This window comes from Notothenia rossii, assembly GCF_949606895.1.
Source record: "Notothenia rossii genome assembly, chromosome: 1".
NCBI lineage: Eukaryota > Metazoa > Chordata > Actinopteri > Perciformes > Nototheniidae > Notothenia > Notothenia rossii.
This window is the reverse complement of record NC_136912.1, coordinates 39,153,408-39,170,414: the sequence shown is the minus strand read 5'-3', so window position 1 is coordinate 39,170,414 and position 17,007 is coordinate 39,153,408. Positions and strand designations below refer to the sequence as shown.

The window sequence follows — 17,007 nt, the reverse complement described above, 5'->3', positions numbered from 1 at the left end:
TCCGTTGCAATTACTTGTCTTATCAGAAACCAAAGCTGAGTATCAACATATACAAGGAAAGCAACCTGATGACTTAATGTTACATTTGGATTGCCTCAATATCAAATACATTGCCAATAAATAAAAGACAAATAACAAAAAATATATTTTTATTGGAAATAAAGTGAAAGAAAGAAATTAAATTCAGGCAGAAGGCGTATAGATCCACATTTAAAGTGTTAGCCTACAGAACAGTACAGTTTACGAAGAAGGAAGAAAATCTGCTCCTGCCGGTAATGCCCAACTTTTACAAATGTTACAGTAATCTGATTACGTCTTTTTTTAACTGTAAGCGAATACAGTTTCCTTTTTTGTGTCCTGATTACGCAATCCCGTTACATGTAATGCGTTACTCCCCAAGCATGATTAGGTAGACTTTCCAAAATGCAAAAGACAAAAAAGAGAATTAATGTACCAAACTATATACTACATGAAAATAACACAGTCGAGTTCTGATATCAGTTTTAAAAAGATACATTTGAGTGAGTCATTGCAACAAAGAACTATTAACAATCTCAGAAGCATATGGTTGACCTCTGGCTCTGCCAAAGGGGCTGATTCTCCCTCCGCACCTTATCTCTGATCTAATTATCTCGATTTACCATCCCGTAGATGGATGAAAGTTTTCCTATCTGCTGGCTACACTCATTTGTAGCCTCCTTGCATCTTGAGTGGCCTTATTTAGCATACGCCTGTTCTTCTGGATAAAAAGAACCATCCGGATGCCTAATCACTCACTGTAAAATATAATCTCCCGCTACTCTTTGAAACATTCCTTTCAACCACAAAAGAAGAATCGTTAAACTTCCACTGCAACAGATTCTGTACAATTTCGTCTCTTACATTGTCCAAGGGAAAGAAAGTGGAAGTTATGACCTTTTTATAATGCCACATTATAGATTTGAATGATAGTAATGGCATTTAGCACAAGGCCTCTGAAAATGACACCCCCCATGAATCTTCTCGGCTTTGTTCTGATGTCTTTTTCCGTGCTCAGTCCTTGAACGCTTTGATTGAACGGCTGGTAGATTGGGTTAATTTAAAACTAAAGACATGTACATTTAAAATACCATTGAGGCTGGGGGAGAGACAGTGAAAACATGATAGCTGGATGTGGGTGATTAAGTCTTGATCCACGGATAATGAGCATGTTGCAGAGGCGACTCTGTTAAAACCTCCCGTCAAACGCAGACTAAAGCGTAATTGATCTGCCGTGACGCGATTCATTTGCCGCGGGGTGTCTCTTTCCCTCTGCTTCTGATCCATACCTCCACTAACCTAATGATCCGACATCTACCGGCTTCTATCTCCGTGCTCCAGCTTATGCACAGCTCAACATCAGGCTGATAAAACACAATGGTTATCCCTCCAACCCCTATTGATTTCGTATTGAAACCCTCCTCACTCGCCCGCTTCCTCACAACGGCTGAGTGCTTGCTGTGAGGAAAATCTTAATCAACCCCTGCTCTATGGCGATCGGTCCCTGTGATTTCGGAAGTGAGTATTTATTTTTGAGGGTGATTGTTTTAGCAGGCAGGAGAGAAATTGGCCACAGCTCTTTTTCCCGCCTTTGTATTGGCTGTAAATTGGTTGTGGGTTCTTTGTAATCGAAGAGGCGACAGACAGAAACTGGTTTGTTACGATAATGTGTAAGGTAGAGGAATAATGTGGCTGTTTTCACACTTACATGGTGGTAAATGAGTGAAGTGAATGTGACAGAAATGTCTGGGGCCCATTACCACTTTCAAAAGACAACATGTTGAGCCCCCCTGAATGAAAGCTACAGAAAAGATGAGCTAGAATCACTGTGATTGTAGGAGTTAGTTTTACAGGGAGCATACAAAGGGGAAATTACACTCATGACTGAGTAGAAGGCTTGGTAGCAATAGTAGATTTTTATATCAAATGCATTCTTCAATGCATTTCCACATTTATATTTAACTGAAAGTAATGATATCTGTATCAAGAATAAGTAAAATCCCCCATTCACAACACACTCTGCTGCTTACTATAGTATTATTGAATAGCATTTTATAGAATAGTAAAACATGTTAATAACTTATGACAAGCTTCAAAGACACTGGCAGATATCCGGAGGTCTTGGCACTGCATGGTGACAGGTAATGAATGGTAAGATTTGGGAGCCAGGGCCAATGAGAAATCCGGCTTGAGAATGTGCTCCCTGTTTATTGGTGCTTAATGAAAAACAATTTACCTAAATCACCAACAGGGAGGGTTTCTGGGTAAAGCTCTGGAAAGAGGGATAGCTTTTCTGTCAGTGACAAATGTGCTGCTGTTTTTCCAATTCAAATCAAATTGACGTGAAAAAACAGCCACTTGGTCCTCAAGAGCAGCCTAGACCCACCATTTTAAGTCCTAATCAATGTGATGTAGTGTAAGTTGTTAAATACTCAAGAAAAGCAGACAAACATTTAAAGCTGCCACATTTCCATATTGATAATATAACCTTAGATTAAGTGTGATATCAAGGGGTTTGCTATAGGGACAAACTCACAGAGAGTTGTAACTATAGGTTACTTACGTAACCCCAGTTCTCAGAGTAACATGAAGTGAGATGTCTCACTATGGGATGCGCCTCATCCGCGGAGAAAACAGAAGTATCAATCTCATTACGCCAATCCTGATTGGCAGGTGATCTTGACATCAGCGTCAGGGAATCCACCCCCTATAAGTAGCTTGCGCTACGCATTCAAAATAAGCACCTCTTCTCGCTTCACCATAGCAAGGAGGTCCGTCTGTTGAGACATCTCACTAAATGTTACTCTGAGAACTGGGGTTACGTAAGTAACCTATAGTTCTCATTCATACACTCCGTTCGATGTCTCACTATGGGATATTGTAGCTCCCGTATTGCCAGACTAGCTTATCTCGAAAATCACCAAACCAACCAGAACTTAACAGGTAGAGATCTGACTCAACAGGGTGCCCAGCACTGCTCGGGCCACACTGGGAGCAGAGACGTCTAGCCTGTAAAAGCGGACAAAAGTGAGCGGCGAGGACCAGCTTGCCGCTGCACAAATGTCTTGGATGGAGACACCCTTGAACAAAGCCCAGGATGTAGCCAGACCACGAGTCGAATGAGCACGCAAACCCGAAAGTGCCTGCAGACCCTGACTCGTGTAAGCCAAAGCAATTGCCTCCACAATCCAGTGAGAGAGCCGTTGCTTAGTAACAGGCTTGCCCTTCTGAGGGTTAGCCCAGGACACAAAGAGTTGGTCATTACGACAAAACTCTTTTGATCTATCCATATAAATGCGTAAAGCACGGACTGGAAATCGGCTGCTGTTCCCCGGAGGGACACAGCGGCGGAAGAAATGCCTCAATGTCTATTGGAGTACATGAACCCACCACCTTAGGTATAAAGGCAGGGTTGGGCTTTAGCAACACTCTCGTTAGCCCTGGGGCGAACTGAGTGCATGAAAGATGTACAGATAGCGCATGAATGTCACTGACCCGCTTGGCGGATGCCAGGGCCAGTAACAGCACTGTCTTGAGTGACAGGTGCTTCATGTCAGCTTCTTCCAGGGGTTCAAATGGGGTTCGAGTGAGCCCATCTAAAACCACTGTCAAGTCCCATAAGGGCACCAGTGACCTGGAGACAGGAAGGAGCCTGCGAGCTCCCTTCATAAAACGGCAGACCAAAGGATGTTGGCTGGCCGTCTTACCCTCAAAGCCCACATGGCATGCAGCAATAGCAGCCAGGTAGACTTTGATCGTGGAGAAAGCTCTGTGTTTTTTAATTAGGTCCTGTATAAATTATAAAATCTCTCCCACAGAGCAATGAAAAGAGGTGTGCCCTTTTTGAAGGCACCATTCCTCAAACACCCTCCACTTACAGTCATAAAGAGACCTAGTGGAGGAAGCTCTCGCACTCTGAATAGTGTTTATCACCTTCTGCGGGAGACCGACTGTATTCAGATTATACCATTCAGAGGCCAGGCCCATAGGGCCATGCGCTCCGGGTGTGGGTGAAAGATCGTCCCCCCCGCCTGAGACAGTATCTCTCTGCGTAGGGGGAGCTGCCACGGCTGACCGCACAGCAGCTGATAGATCTCCGCCAGCCAGTACATTGCAGGCCAGTGCGGAGCTATCAGGATCAGTGTGTGTCGCCGTTACCTCACTCTGGCCAGAGTTTGGGGTATCAGAGCCAGGGGTGGAAACGCGTACAGGAGGACCCGAGGCCAAATGTGGGCGAGCGCGTCCACGCCTAATGGTGCGTTTTGATCGCGCATTGAAAAGAAAAGCTGACAGTGAGCATTTTCTTTTGATGCGAACAGATCTACCGGCCGTAACGCACCCACAGTCTGCTCACAACCATTGGATGTAGAGTCCAGTCTGCATATAGTGGTATGCCTCTGGACAGCAGGTCTGCTCCGAGGTTCATCACACCCGGTACGTGCGTCGCTCTCAGAGAGAGGAGACGGCCGCAGCTCCACAAGATCAGTGTGCGTACCAGCATGTGTAACTGGAGAGAGCGCAAACCCCCTTGTCGGTTTATATACGATATTGTGGTCGTATTGTCCGTCCTCACGAGGACATGGTGTCCTCTGAGAAAAGGCAGAAAACGTTTTAGGGTGAGGAACACCGCTAAAAGCTCCAGGTAATTTATGTGCATTCGCTGGAGGTCTCTGCTCCAGAGACCACTCACCGGGCGACCCTCATAAATACCACCCCAGCCTGTCCGACATGCGTCCGTGGTGACCACCTTCCGTGAAAGGACAGTCCCCATCGATACGCCCCGTACTAGAAAAGTCGGGTGTAGCCAGTGGCGCAGTGCCATTACGCATCTCGCCGTAACCATCACTCTCCGCGCGCCATGACGCGCGGGGTTTAGTCTTAGAGCGGCTACCCAACGCTGAAACTACCTCATGTGTAAGCATCCCAGTCGTATGACCAGAATGGCTGACGCCATGAGCCCCAGTAACCGCAGGCATGATCTGAAGAGAACATGTTTGCTCAGCTGGAAATGAGCGAGAAAAGCTCTGAAAGCTTTCACTCTTTCCGCCGACAAGTGGGCTGTAAAGGGCACCGAGTTTAGGCGTAAACCCAGGAAGAGTACAGTCTGTGCTGGGCACAGCATGCCCTTCCCTGTGTTTATTATGAAACCCAGGTTGAGCATGTGCTTTACGAGGACATTTGTCTGCGTAATAGCCTCCTGCTCCGACTGTGCGAGGAGCAGCCAGTCGTCTAGGTAGGTTGCCAGGCGAATACCCTGTTGTCTCAACGGGGCTATCGCGGCTTCCGTACATCGTACAAACACCCTTGGACTGAGAGACAGCCCGAAGGGAAGTACTCTGTATTCGTAACAGACCCCCTGAAATGCGAACCTCAGATATTTCTTGTGTGGGTAATATACTGGGATGTGGAAATACGCATCTTCCAGGTCGACTGATGTAAACCAGTCGTTTTGTCGCACGAGGCGCAGCAGAGATGTGTGAGTGAGCATTCTGAATTTGTATCTTTTTAGATACGCGTTCAGAGCCCTCAAATCTAGTATTGGCAGAATTCCTTTCCCTCCCCGTTTGGGAACGAGGAAATACTTATAAAGCCGCTCTGATTCCGCTCGGCGGGTATTATAGATATAGGCTTCTCTTCTAGAAGCGAGAGGATCTCTCTTTCTAGAATGTGGGCTGACTCCCCTAGGGCCTGTGAATACAGAACGTCCGAGAAGCGAGGGGGGGTGACAGCGAATTGGAGTCTGTAGCCCCGTGTAACTGTCTTGAACACCCAAGCAGATGTTGTGAGCATCTTCCACTCTTCGCTCCTTAGAGCCAGCGGAGATGTCACGTCTTTTGCCCTCTGAGTCTCTATTTGTTGTGTTATGGGGCCCTCTAGTGTCTGAACACGGTGGTACCCCGATTTGACAGTCCCCACCGACACTGCGCACATGCGTGACGGAGGTGCCTTCACAAACCCAGCCGGCACTGCGTCTGCACGTGACGGTGGTTGCCTCACAGCCCCAGTCGTCACTGCGCATGCACGTGGCGGCGGTGCCTTTACAGACCCGTTCATTGTCCGCCTTTTGAGAGAGGCCGTAGCTGCTCTCAAAAGGGGAACAAATGGCGGGCTGTTTATTGGTTTTATTGTTTTTATTGTTCTTTCTTTCATTTTTTGGAACTGCGCCCTCGGCCTGAGGCCTGGACGCGTCAGCGGAAAATGCTTTATCCGAGAAAACAGAACAATATTGTGACATGTGTTTTGGTGCACTTGAGGATGGCGTTGAGGCATCTCTCGAGGCAGCGGGAACACATCTGGAGCTGGGGAACCTTCCAGCTCCGTCACCTAGGGAAGAAGAGGAGGCTGTCAGGCCGTCCGCTTCTTCTTCCTCGACTGCTGGCCGAAATTCTGGGTTGGCTGCGCCTGGGCTGCAGCCGGAACCAGAGATTTTCTCGGCCAACTCTGTGGGCTGTGACCTCTGCTGCTTGGGTACTTTAAACCGAGCAGCTGAGGTAGCTTGGGCGAAGGACTGCCGCTGTGGAGGCAGCGGCTGGACCCTTCGAGGAAGACAGAGGTGGAGGGCCTCGTCTTCCTTCTTCTTGGACTTGCATCTCTTCTGCATAGAAGCAAAAATCCCCTCGGGAACAATGGACATGTCCAGCACATCCTCTCTTTCCCGGTCTGGGAGGTTGGTGAGGTTGAGCCATTTAGCTCTTTCCTGCACCACCATCATTCCCATTGCCTTGCCCGTGGCCTGGACGGCGCAGCGTTGAACGCGGAGACAGATGTCCGTGATCGCGGCTATCTCGTCCAGTACTGCCGGTCCAGGATTACTCGTCATTTCCTCGCAGAGCTCCGCTTGGTAAGTGGTTAGCAGCGAGGAAATGTTCCAAGCCCTGGTGGACAATGCTGCGGCTCTGTAGGACCGTTCAGTCATGGTTGACTGGAACCGGTCCGCCTTTGCCGGCAGCGTGGGGTTCCCGCTCGGTGTAGTCGCCATCCTCGGGAGGAGGTGAGCTGCCACCAGCGTTTCCATCGGCGGTATGTGGAGCAGGCCGAGCCTCTCCATACCGTCGCAGTCTAGGGAGGAGGCACCCTGGATTGGGGCCTTGTTGCTGAAGGGCAGGTCTCTCCACAAGACCGACACCTCATCCAACATCTCCGGGAAGACCGGCAGGAGTTGCCTCTTTGTCCTCGTTGCTTGGGGCAAATGTTTCCCCTCGTAATGGGACCTAGAGGTCTCCTTGGCCATTTCGGGCCATGGGATGTCTAGTCTGGCTGCGGCACGCTGACACACGGCCTGCAGGTCCATACTCAGACAGGGCGAAGCTGGTGTGCTATCGCCCGGCAGAGCAGCCATCGCTCCCGGCGTTGCTGCCTGAGCCGATGACATGAAGGCGTTGTCTTCCTGCTCAACAGAGTCGGACAGGAGGAATCCAGAGGCATCCTCTTCGTCCTCCGTATAGTCCAACTCCAGGACATCTTCTGCGGGCGAGACCATGGTGAGGTCCAGCCGGGAGCCCCAGCTTGGTAAAGCGTGGGGCCCCGCTCGCACGTCCCTCGCTGCCACCGAGTCCCAGCCTGACACGACGTGGGACTCCGGTTCTGCAGCTGCCACTAATGATGAGCCCCAGACCGACACAGTGCAGGGTTCCATCTCTGTGGCGGACACCCTCGTGGCCTGATTTCCATCCGGTAAATCAGAGGACATGAGGGAGTCCTGACCCGACAAGCTAGCTTGGCGAGCTAGCCGTCGGCGGAGGCTCTTCACGGTGAAACAGGCACAATGCCCGAATGAGCCGGGGTTGTCGATAGCCTCCTGGGCATGTTGCAGCCCGAGGCAGGACGAGCAGACCTGGTGTGCGTCTGTGTCCGAAATCTTCAACCCGCAGCCGCAGAGCCGAGCCTCCGATTCCCTGGCTCCTCTGGTGTGAGGGAGAGACGTGTCCATCTTGTTCGCCATTATGGCGACGTGGGAAGGAAGCGCTCGTAGCAGGTGCGTTTAAGAGAAAATAATCGTTGTTCGTCGTTAATCCAGAGAAAAGACGACGGTGTAGGATTTATTGCCGAAGATTAACTGGTGTGTTAATATTCTTTCTTAGTCCTATTCTTCTCTGGTGTGAGAAAAAAGAAAAAAACGTCCTCACTATCGTGGTGTCGGTAGCGAGGAAGGTAAGCTAGCAACAGGTGTGCTGCTAGCTAGCAACAGGTGTGCTGCTAGCTTGAATCAAAACCTTACCTTTTCGATTTCCGGAGAAAAAAGAAAAAAGGTGAGGTCGAGTGTGGTACTAACTGGTATGTTAGCAGCGACAGTCGTCTTGCAGAAGTATATATAAAAGTAGCCGGCGAGTGCCCGTCGACCGAAGTTAGCTTGGTTAGCTTGGTTCCGTCTGTGGACTGTGTGAGCTAGCCCGGCTACCAATATAGAGATGTGCTCTGAAGCGAGAAGAGGTGTTTGAATGACGCATGCGGCGCAGCGCAAGCTACTTATAGGGGGTTGATTCCCTGACGCTGACGTCAAGATCACCTGCCAATCAGGATTGGCGTAATGAGATTGATGCCTCTGTTTGCTCCACGGATGAGGCGCATCCCGTAGTGAGACATCGAACGGAGTGTTATGAATGAGAACTCCCCTCTGCAGCTCCCCCCAGCTCTACAATGGTCTCACCCACATACCCAATCTATCATCAACCAAATTACCTTATTTTTCAACAAAAAAGGCTTTAATAAACCTATCCACCAACAAAAAGCAGTTAGATAAAATTAGCCGCTAGCTAGCTGAGCGAAGCTAACTAAGTCCAACAGCTAGCAGCTGCGAAGATGGATCTCTCTCTCTGCAAGGGGGTGGAGACCGAAACAAAATCCTGCATCAAAATTGCGGATGTTAGCAACATTTCTAAAATGTATACTTTTTGTCTATTGGTTTGTGTAGTTTAGCACTGTTTCTACTTCAGTCACTTTGCATTTAGAAGTACTTCACAATGCTGCTACTGATTTAAAAAAAATAAAAATACTATGCACTTAACTATTTTATTTACTTGTGTTTACCTATACTTTTATGATGTTAACTATACTAATTGTTTTTGCCTGTAACCTTTGCTGTAACAACGGAACATTTCCCTGCAGTGGGGCTAGTAAAAGGGATTAAATGTCAGTTTTTTTAGATTGTCTCCCAAGCAATTAGAAAACTCCCGCCTTACAACACGTTTAGGCGTGTCCAACCTTCATTACACACCAAAACTGTGTAATACATATTTGTAATAGTTATTTTCATTGTTTTTTGTATTTAACTTCCCTCAAACGCACCTGTCAATCAGGTGTGTCATTCTTTTTTTAAAGGTTGTGTCCCTGTCTAGTTTCTTTCATAATTATTTTACAATGTATTTTAGGGCCATAAAGTGCCTTTTTTAGAGAAACAGTGTTGAAGGGAGGAGATAGAGGGGATGTCATTTAAACCCCCGTACTTGGTGGCGGTCACCGCTTAAGGGCCGCTAGCTCTAATCACTGAGCTATAACATTACATTACATCTCTAGCTATTTAGTTTATCCTTTATTTTGTGTGCACTGTGCGATTTTACTTAATTGAGCCGTACATAAAACCTCGATCGACAAGCTTTAAAGATGAGAGTAAAACGTTAGATATAGCATATAGAGTTAAATAAACACTACTAATGAGTTATGTGTAATAAGGTCAACCCTTTTATTAATTGCTAACCTACACATTGTTGAATATTCAATAGGATGTACTTAATTATTTCTTAAATTCATCATCTGAACTTATATAATGTTCTTAAAGGAAAACATGTTTTCAATAGCAGTCTGATTGAAAAGAGTTCACCTCTCGACTTATTCCCAAACGTCCTCTATTCGAGGAATTCCTGTGACTTAATGATATGCTTCCACAAAGACTCCAAATGTCATTAGTTTGAGGAAATATGCATTGTGCAATGCGTGTTCTTATTGAATTCTTTAATAACTGTGATAGCTCTGTCAGAAATATTCCAAGCATGAAATTAGGGCTTCTACCAGTGCGCTGCTGTTAAAATTCTTTCTTTCTTTTTTATTGGAAGAAGAAATACTAAGAAATGACATACCACAGGACTGGCTGATAAGGAAATAAGAGTGTATATGCAGATTCATGCAAGGCTTAATTTGTTTGTATAATAATTACTAGACGTCAAGCTCCGTCACTTTTCTTTTATGTACAGTATTAGGAGTTTATTGTATGTTTTTAAACCCACATGTGCTCGTTTTTATTTGTTCCGGAGTACAAACTACTGTTGCGGAAAACAACTTTGATATTTTTTTGGAGAGAGATCATGAAAAACTCAAAGACTTCACCTCAGAGTGCAAAGGAAGAGCTTCGGAGCCATGGCAACAGGAGCGCGAGGCTCTTGAAATGAAGTTGGCTATACCGAGGAGCAGTTTGCCAAGAATAAGCCTAGTGTGTGCCAGAAAGCAACCTTTCCTGCTGACACTGCTCCTGCCTCTAACGTCTTTCTCTGCCCTTCTCCTCTCCCCGTCTTCCCACCTCTCGCCCCCTTCAATCCCTCCCTCCCCCATCTACAAAACCTCATACCAACTCCCTTGCATGTGTGCAACCTCTCCTTCTCCTCCTTCTTTCCTACCTCTCAGATTATGGTGTTGACAGATCCAGAGTTTGAAAGCAGCATGCTCATCAGCTCTGACGAGGGAGCCAGTTTCCAGAAGTACCGCCTCACATTCTACATCCTGAGCCTTTTATTCCACCACACAGAAGAAGACTGGGCCTTAGCCTACAGCCACGACCAAAAGGTGAGATTGCGATCTGCATACTTTTCTCTACCTTTGTGTTGCCCACTATACATATTCAATAATGCCTATACTTAGATAATCACCCTATGGTAGGGGCATTCATCCATTTGCTGGAAATGAATTCTAAAATAGTGGTATGAGCCTTTATTTACCAGAAATAAATAGACCCTTTTTTAGAATATATTATCATATTTTACTTGGAGATATTCCGGTTCTCTGACCTGCTCCCATTTGCAATGTAAATATGATTTTTGATGCCAAGGCAAACTAAATACTTCCTTTACTGTTCAACTATACATCCCTTCAAGTAGTAATAGAGCATAATGGCATTCATGAAAATGACTTGTTTGCATAATTGGTTAATGGACTGCTGAGAACTTTTGTGTTTTTGCGGCCCTTCAAAGTGCTTTTACATTTACAAGTCAGCATTCACACACATTCATATACGGACAGAGGCTGCCATACAAGGTGCCACCTGCTCAAGAAGACTACCATTTGCACTGTTGGCCATCGGTAATAACATGGGTTTCAGTATCATGCCCAAGGTTACAGCGACATGTTGCCTGCATGGGCTGGGAGTCAATCCACTGACCATCCAAACTGTAGACAACCACTTTTTCTCATCGCCACGGTTGCCCAAATCGCAAAACTCAGACTCAGGTCCGAAAGCTAAATCTTTACTTACAAAAAAGGTGGAAGACTACAAACATCCAAGCTGGCAAATTAACTATTAAAAGGCTGAATGGAGATCCATAACACATGAGAATGAATGAATGACATAACACAAACAAACTAAAAAGAATAAGAATCATAAGTATAAGAAGTTAAACTCAAAGCCATGACAGTCCCTTTGTTGCTTGAACAGAGCAGAGACCATGATGTCACTTTTTTTCCTTTCTTAAAAAACACTTAAATGATCTCATCCTCCGCTTCACTTCCATCACCTTCACTGGGCTTTGTCACACAGTATGGAGCTCTGCACAACATCTTCAGACAGTGCTCTAAGATTTTCCCCCAGCAAAAGGTCTGCCATTAAGGTCAATGACGGTGACCCGAGAGCCAAAGCCATCACGCTGCGGGGTAGGGGACGTGGAGCAGGAGGGACATGATTGGTCAACAGTGGTGGCTGTATCAAACCTGACAGCGATGAAGCTTTGAAAAAGTTGTCACCGCATGAGCAAATGTCAGAGTTATTCTCGGCTGAGTGGATTTACAGCGCCTAAGATGTACAGGGTCGGGAGGGCAGTGGTGTAGTCTACTTTTTTGTAGTGGGTATACTGTAATAATTGTATTCATCCTGTCTCGAAGCAACACCTCATGAACACCATCACACTTACTAATGCATAGACTAGTCTTGAGACTGGTTATGTGTTATCAACATGTCAATGTATTATAAGCATTTTTATGTGACTTTTAACTGCCAGAGATATTAACAATAAAAAAATAAAAGAATGAACAATGATGGAAAAAGCCCACTTATCTTCTAGGGTTGAAAAATTAATCGACATTTTTATCAAAATCTCAATATGGCCTACTGCGAACACTGTCTCTGACACAGCTCTCACCAAATTTCCAACTAAATCCTGTCCACCCTTCTCCGTGAGCTCCTGGGCTATTTTGTGTGCTCTGCACGTCTCATGTCGTCTAATCTTGTTTCTCAAAGAGGCCAGAGATGTTGATCTGCTTGAATCTGAGGACTGGATCTTAAAGTGCACCCACTCCTCAGACATAGACACTCGTTGTTCTGTGAGGACACCTGTTGATTTTGTAGCGCTGCAAAGAGCACAACCTGGAAATAAACAAAACCATGACTAATTAGCATAATACACGTTTTTACCAATAATATCTGCAGAAAAGAGCCAAGATTTACTCAAAAGTATTTAATAAACTGCTTACAATATTTACATCATGGCTAACAAATGCATGAAAAGCAGATAAAAGGAGAAGAATGTTCCACTTTTTCAATAGCTAATTATTTGACAACTACTGATAACTAACATATAGTAATGTAATGGTGCAAATGTTTTAAATGCACTTTTAACATGACCATGAATTAACTCTCATTTGCATAGTCATTGACTTTATGAAATTCTGTTGTTTAGATCAGCTTTCCTTTGCATGTGTGCTGACATTTACCTAACTTTCTGTCCCTCCACTCTAACCAAGGATGCCTGTTCTTACATTCCAGCTACTGTTACGTTAATGATAACCATGCTAATTCCACTTACCGGGTAAATTTGCGGTAGCGTCGTTCTCTTTCACCTTTAGGACAGCCGCCTGACCTGGCTCTTCTTCTGTAGTGGTAATAGGGGAAAACTTCGGAAAACATTAAAATATTTTCGTCTGTTTTCGTTTCATGTTTGCTTCCTGTTTAGCGCCCCGCGAACTTGAATGATGGAAGGATCAAATTCTGATAACGTTAGAGAAACGTGGGGTTTGTCAGAGCCGAACAAAGTGTGTTGCTGTTGCTTAGCAACAGGCCAAAGGCGACGGAAGCCCCAAACATCCAAAAGTATTAACACAGAAGGGGGCGAAAGCGTGAAAGCGAAGTCACAAAATGATGTTGTTACGTATCATCACTCATTTTTAAGAGGGCATACGGAAATCACTGGCATTTTCTAGTGGTTATACGGCGTATACCAGCGTATCACGTAGACTACACCACTGCGGGAGGGTCACTTCAAAAAAATGCATTCTGTAACAATAACTAGTTACATGAAGACAAATGTAATCAGCAACCTAAACTGAGTATGAAAATATTATAGTACTGTAACTTTATTACTTTGCATTACTTTTTGATTGCTCCAATATCAAATGCAATTATTATTATGTAAGGCAACAGAACAATGTAACCTTAAAAAAGAAGAAACCAAGATATTTGGGTTCAGATAAGTGTCCTCAGCTTAGAGATTGTATCTATAAGAAAACCTGCCTTACATTTAGCATATTCAGGCAGTAGCCTATACAACAACAATGAAACACATGAGCACAAACTACAGTTTTAAAAAAGCAGAAATAACATTTGAGCTGACAGAAAATGCTCCGTTATAGTTTAATACATACTGTTAAGCTCACACACACTATTTTATGAACATATAGGTTCACCTCCTAAATTAAAATAACAAATGAACCAAAGAAAGTGAAAACCATAAATCAGATTCAGGCAGTAGGCGTATGGATTCACACTTAAAGTATTAGTATTCTTTAGTAATATTGTAATCTCCAAATTGTTGTTATGTAACAGTGAACCGATTACGTCTTTGTTAATGTATCTGTAAGGTAATACAGCTACCTTTTTTTGGTTCTTGATGACAAAATCCTGTTACATCAATAAGCCTGTGCATCAATGGGTAAACACAAAAATTGATTCAAATTCACAAATAAATGAATCTGTATCTTTTTTACTGGATTTTAAGCGTTTATCATCATGTTATGTTCAGCGAAAGTTATGGCTCTTGCAAATTGGAATTTCCTCACATCTAACTTCAAAATCTTATTTCCACACATAAGGATCTTGACTTTCGCTTAACTGCTGGTGCTCCATAATTAAAAAGCAGCATGAACATGTTGCTGCTGCTGCTATTTTAGACTGTGAGAGTAACTAATAAGAAGAACAAGTCAGCCAGGTTCAAGAACTCCTCTGGGTAGGAGTAGTTAAAAGAGAGTGGCTGACTGCCTTTAGTCAAGGTGCAAACAATAACATTATTCTGATGGATTGCAAGTAGTACATACATAATAGTCATTGCTGTTATAGTATTCTAAATGTTCCTAATGTTAATGAAAAACAGCCCTCGGCATAAAAATCTAAGTGTATACAAAATATGACTGACTCGCCCGTGAAAAAGACTCAGAGATCAATGATCTGTTGATTACATACATCTCAGTCATAAAGGTGGGAAACACATCAGGCAGCAGAGAGATTGGTTCAAGAAGTCAGATGCAGCTGAATTTGGCAACCCACAGCTCTGCAAAAAATTATGAGACCACTCCAAATTTGTATTAAATCTCAATCTCCACATGTACGGCAGCCATTCCATTCCTGTGTCTGTTGAATTCCAACACAGAGAAATGTTGTCAGTAGTTTATAGAAAAAAATCTAAAAAACATTTAATTTTACTCAAACACAAACCTTTCAATGGTAAAACCAGATAAACTGATAATGCTGCAGTCGTCTCTTAATGTTTTTCCAGAGCTGTATATTTCCCAGGTCAGTGCGAGCAATGAAGATTACAGGTGCTATGCCTAATGTAGCTTCAATAGAGTGGTGCAGCGATGACGAATTGTTGGTGGCCAGAACCGGAAGTTAGCTTTGGAAACGGGCCCTCAATGAAACGCAATGGGATTTCCACATTGGTATTCCGTTGCCGGAAATGGCCTTTGTGGCCCACACATTTTTATTATGTTTATGATACTTAACACGTTTTGTTGAGAAGGATAATCTCAACATTGTATTACCACTTTGTGGTTTTTCAAGCTCAAATGCAATCGGCAGAAGTACAAAGCTAATGATAGGCTATAAACAAGCTACATCACGGTCGTATGACTCTGCATTTCCACCGCGAATTGAAGGAGGGACAGTGTCGGCTTGATAGTATTTTAATTTTGTCATTTGACAGCAACCAAAATGGTACAGATGTAGCGATTCATTTCAGACAGTTTGAAACGCGAGGGCCGTGATTGGTACGTGATCTGCCCTCGCTCAAGGGAAAACCTCCAGCTTGACTTGAGACCGCCCCCGTGATAGATAAATGTAATTATAATGAAGCCAGCTGCAATGGATCATTGATCCACCAGGGGGTGCAGTGGGGTTCCACACTGGAGCTCATGTGAAATAAAGTCAGATACAGTACGCTGGATGTACAGCGGAACTTTGTTAAGATCCATATGTCACGGATATCATACTACTGTGCTAAATAAGAGACATGTAATCATTTACAAAACATCACCATGCAGACCGGCTCTCGATTTTTAATCCTAATTTAATCATCATCTTCACCACGATCATTTATGTTTATGTTCGCCGAATTGACATGAAATCACTGACACATATGAATATACTGTATTCAACTTCATGAAAACGTTATTAACGTGCCTAAACTCAGTAATTCACCAAAAATATTTATATTTTAATGGAGCCTCGTCGGCAGATCAGGATCCCAACGCGCAGCGGAGGGATCCTGATCTGGATGACGGGTGTTATTTTCCCCATAAAGAACAAGTCGCTGCAAATTATCCCGCTTATTACACGGCCACATTCTCAACAAAGTAACGACATGACTCCCAATATTAATTTAAATGCTTTTATGGATTTAGAAAATGTTTTTATTGATTTAAAAAATAGTTGTATGTATTGATTTAAATTGACATGCATCCGCTAAGAAAAATAGTCCGTTGTTACCTTTTTTTAAACAGTGTGAATGAAACGGCAGCTCTCTCCCCCCTACCCCCTGGATCTTTCTTCTCCAGCAGCTAAATTAACTGTAGGTTACTCTGAGTGACCATAGACTGTATGTGACAAGCTTACAGTTAGTGACGTAACAACACCATAAAAGCTGGTGGGTTGAAAGCAATACGGGAGGTAAAAATAACTAGAATAATTGTGATTTATTTATTGTGGCTTTTATGTTTTTAGGTATAAAATGTTATGTAATTCAGGCTTATAGTTCATCCTTCTCTAAAAGCCTTCAACAATGACAATATTCATTGTAATTTAATAAATCCTTCCAACACACATTGTAAAAAATAGCCTACTGTAAGTTAAGAAATCATTCCAATATGTACATCTTCTGATGTAACAACAATAACATTATAAATAGTAACATAGCTGAACATGGTATTGCACATTTAGCTTTGAGTGTTACTGACCTGAGATGTTTTTATTACATGAATTAAGGTGACTGAGGCTTTGGGATGCAAACTCATCTGTATGAAAAAGGTGACAAGGATCCGAGCCCCCGGCTCCCCCACCCCACGGAATATCGGCTTTAAAATGAGGAATAACAGAGGATATTAGCAGAACAACTAAAGCAGCAGTGTTAATAATAACAGAAATGCCAAAGAGTCACATCTAATAGAAATATATAAAAGCATTTATTTTAATTGTGTAGCAGTCAGTTTATAATTTTGGCAGCACTGTTGAGCATTTTGAAAATGTATTTTCATGCCTCTGTGCAAGGCTTAGTCTTTCTATCTTTATAGCCACTGGTGTAAAGTAAC

The 17,007-nt window shown here is 44.0% G+C and overlaps 1 protein-coding gene across 2 annotated transcripts in view; it reads left to right on the top strand.

Moving 5' to 3' along the window:
- Window positions 1–17,007, top strand: part of LOC307039389 (VPS10 domain-containing receptor SorCS3-like) — a 355,063-nt gene that overhangs the window by 177,029 nt on the left and 161,027 nt on the right. For both annotated transcript variants that reach the window (XM_079681402.1, XM_079681403.1), the window contains one exon: window positions 10,633–10,791. In XM_079681402.1, the coding sequence (XP_079537528.1) occupies window positions 10,633–10,791 (159 nt within the window). The remainder of the gene's footprint in view (window positions 1–10,632; window positions 10,792–17,007) is intronic.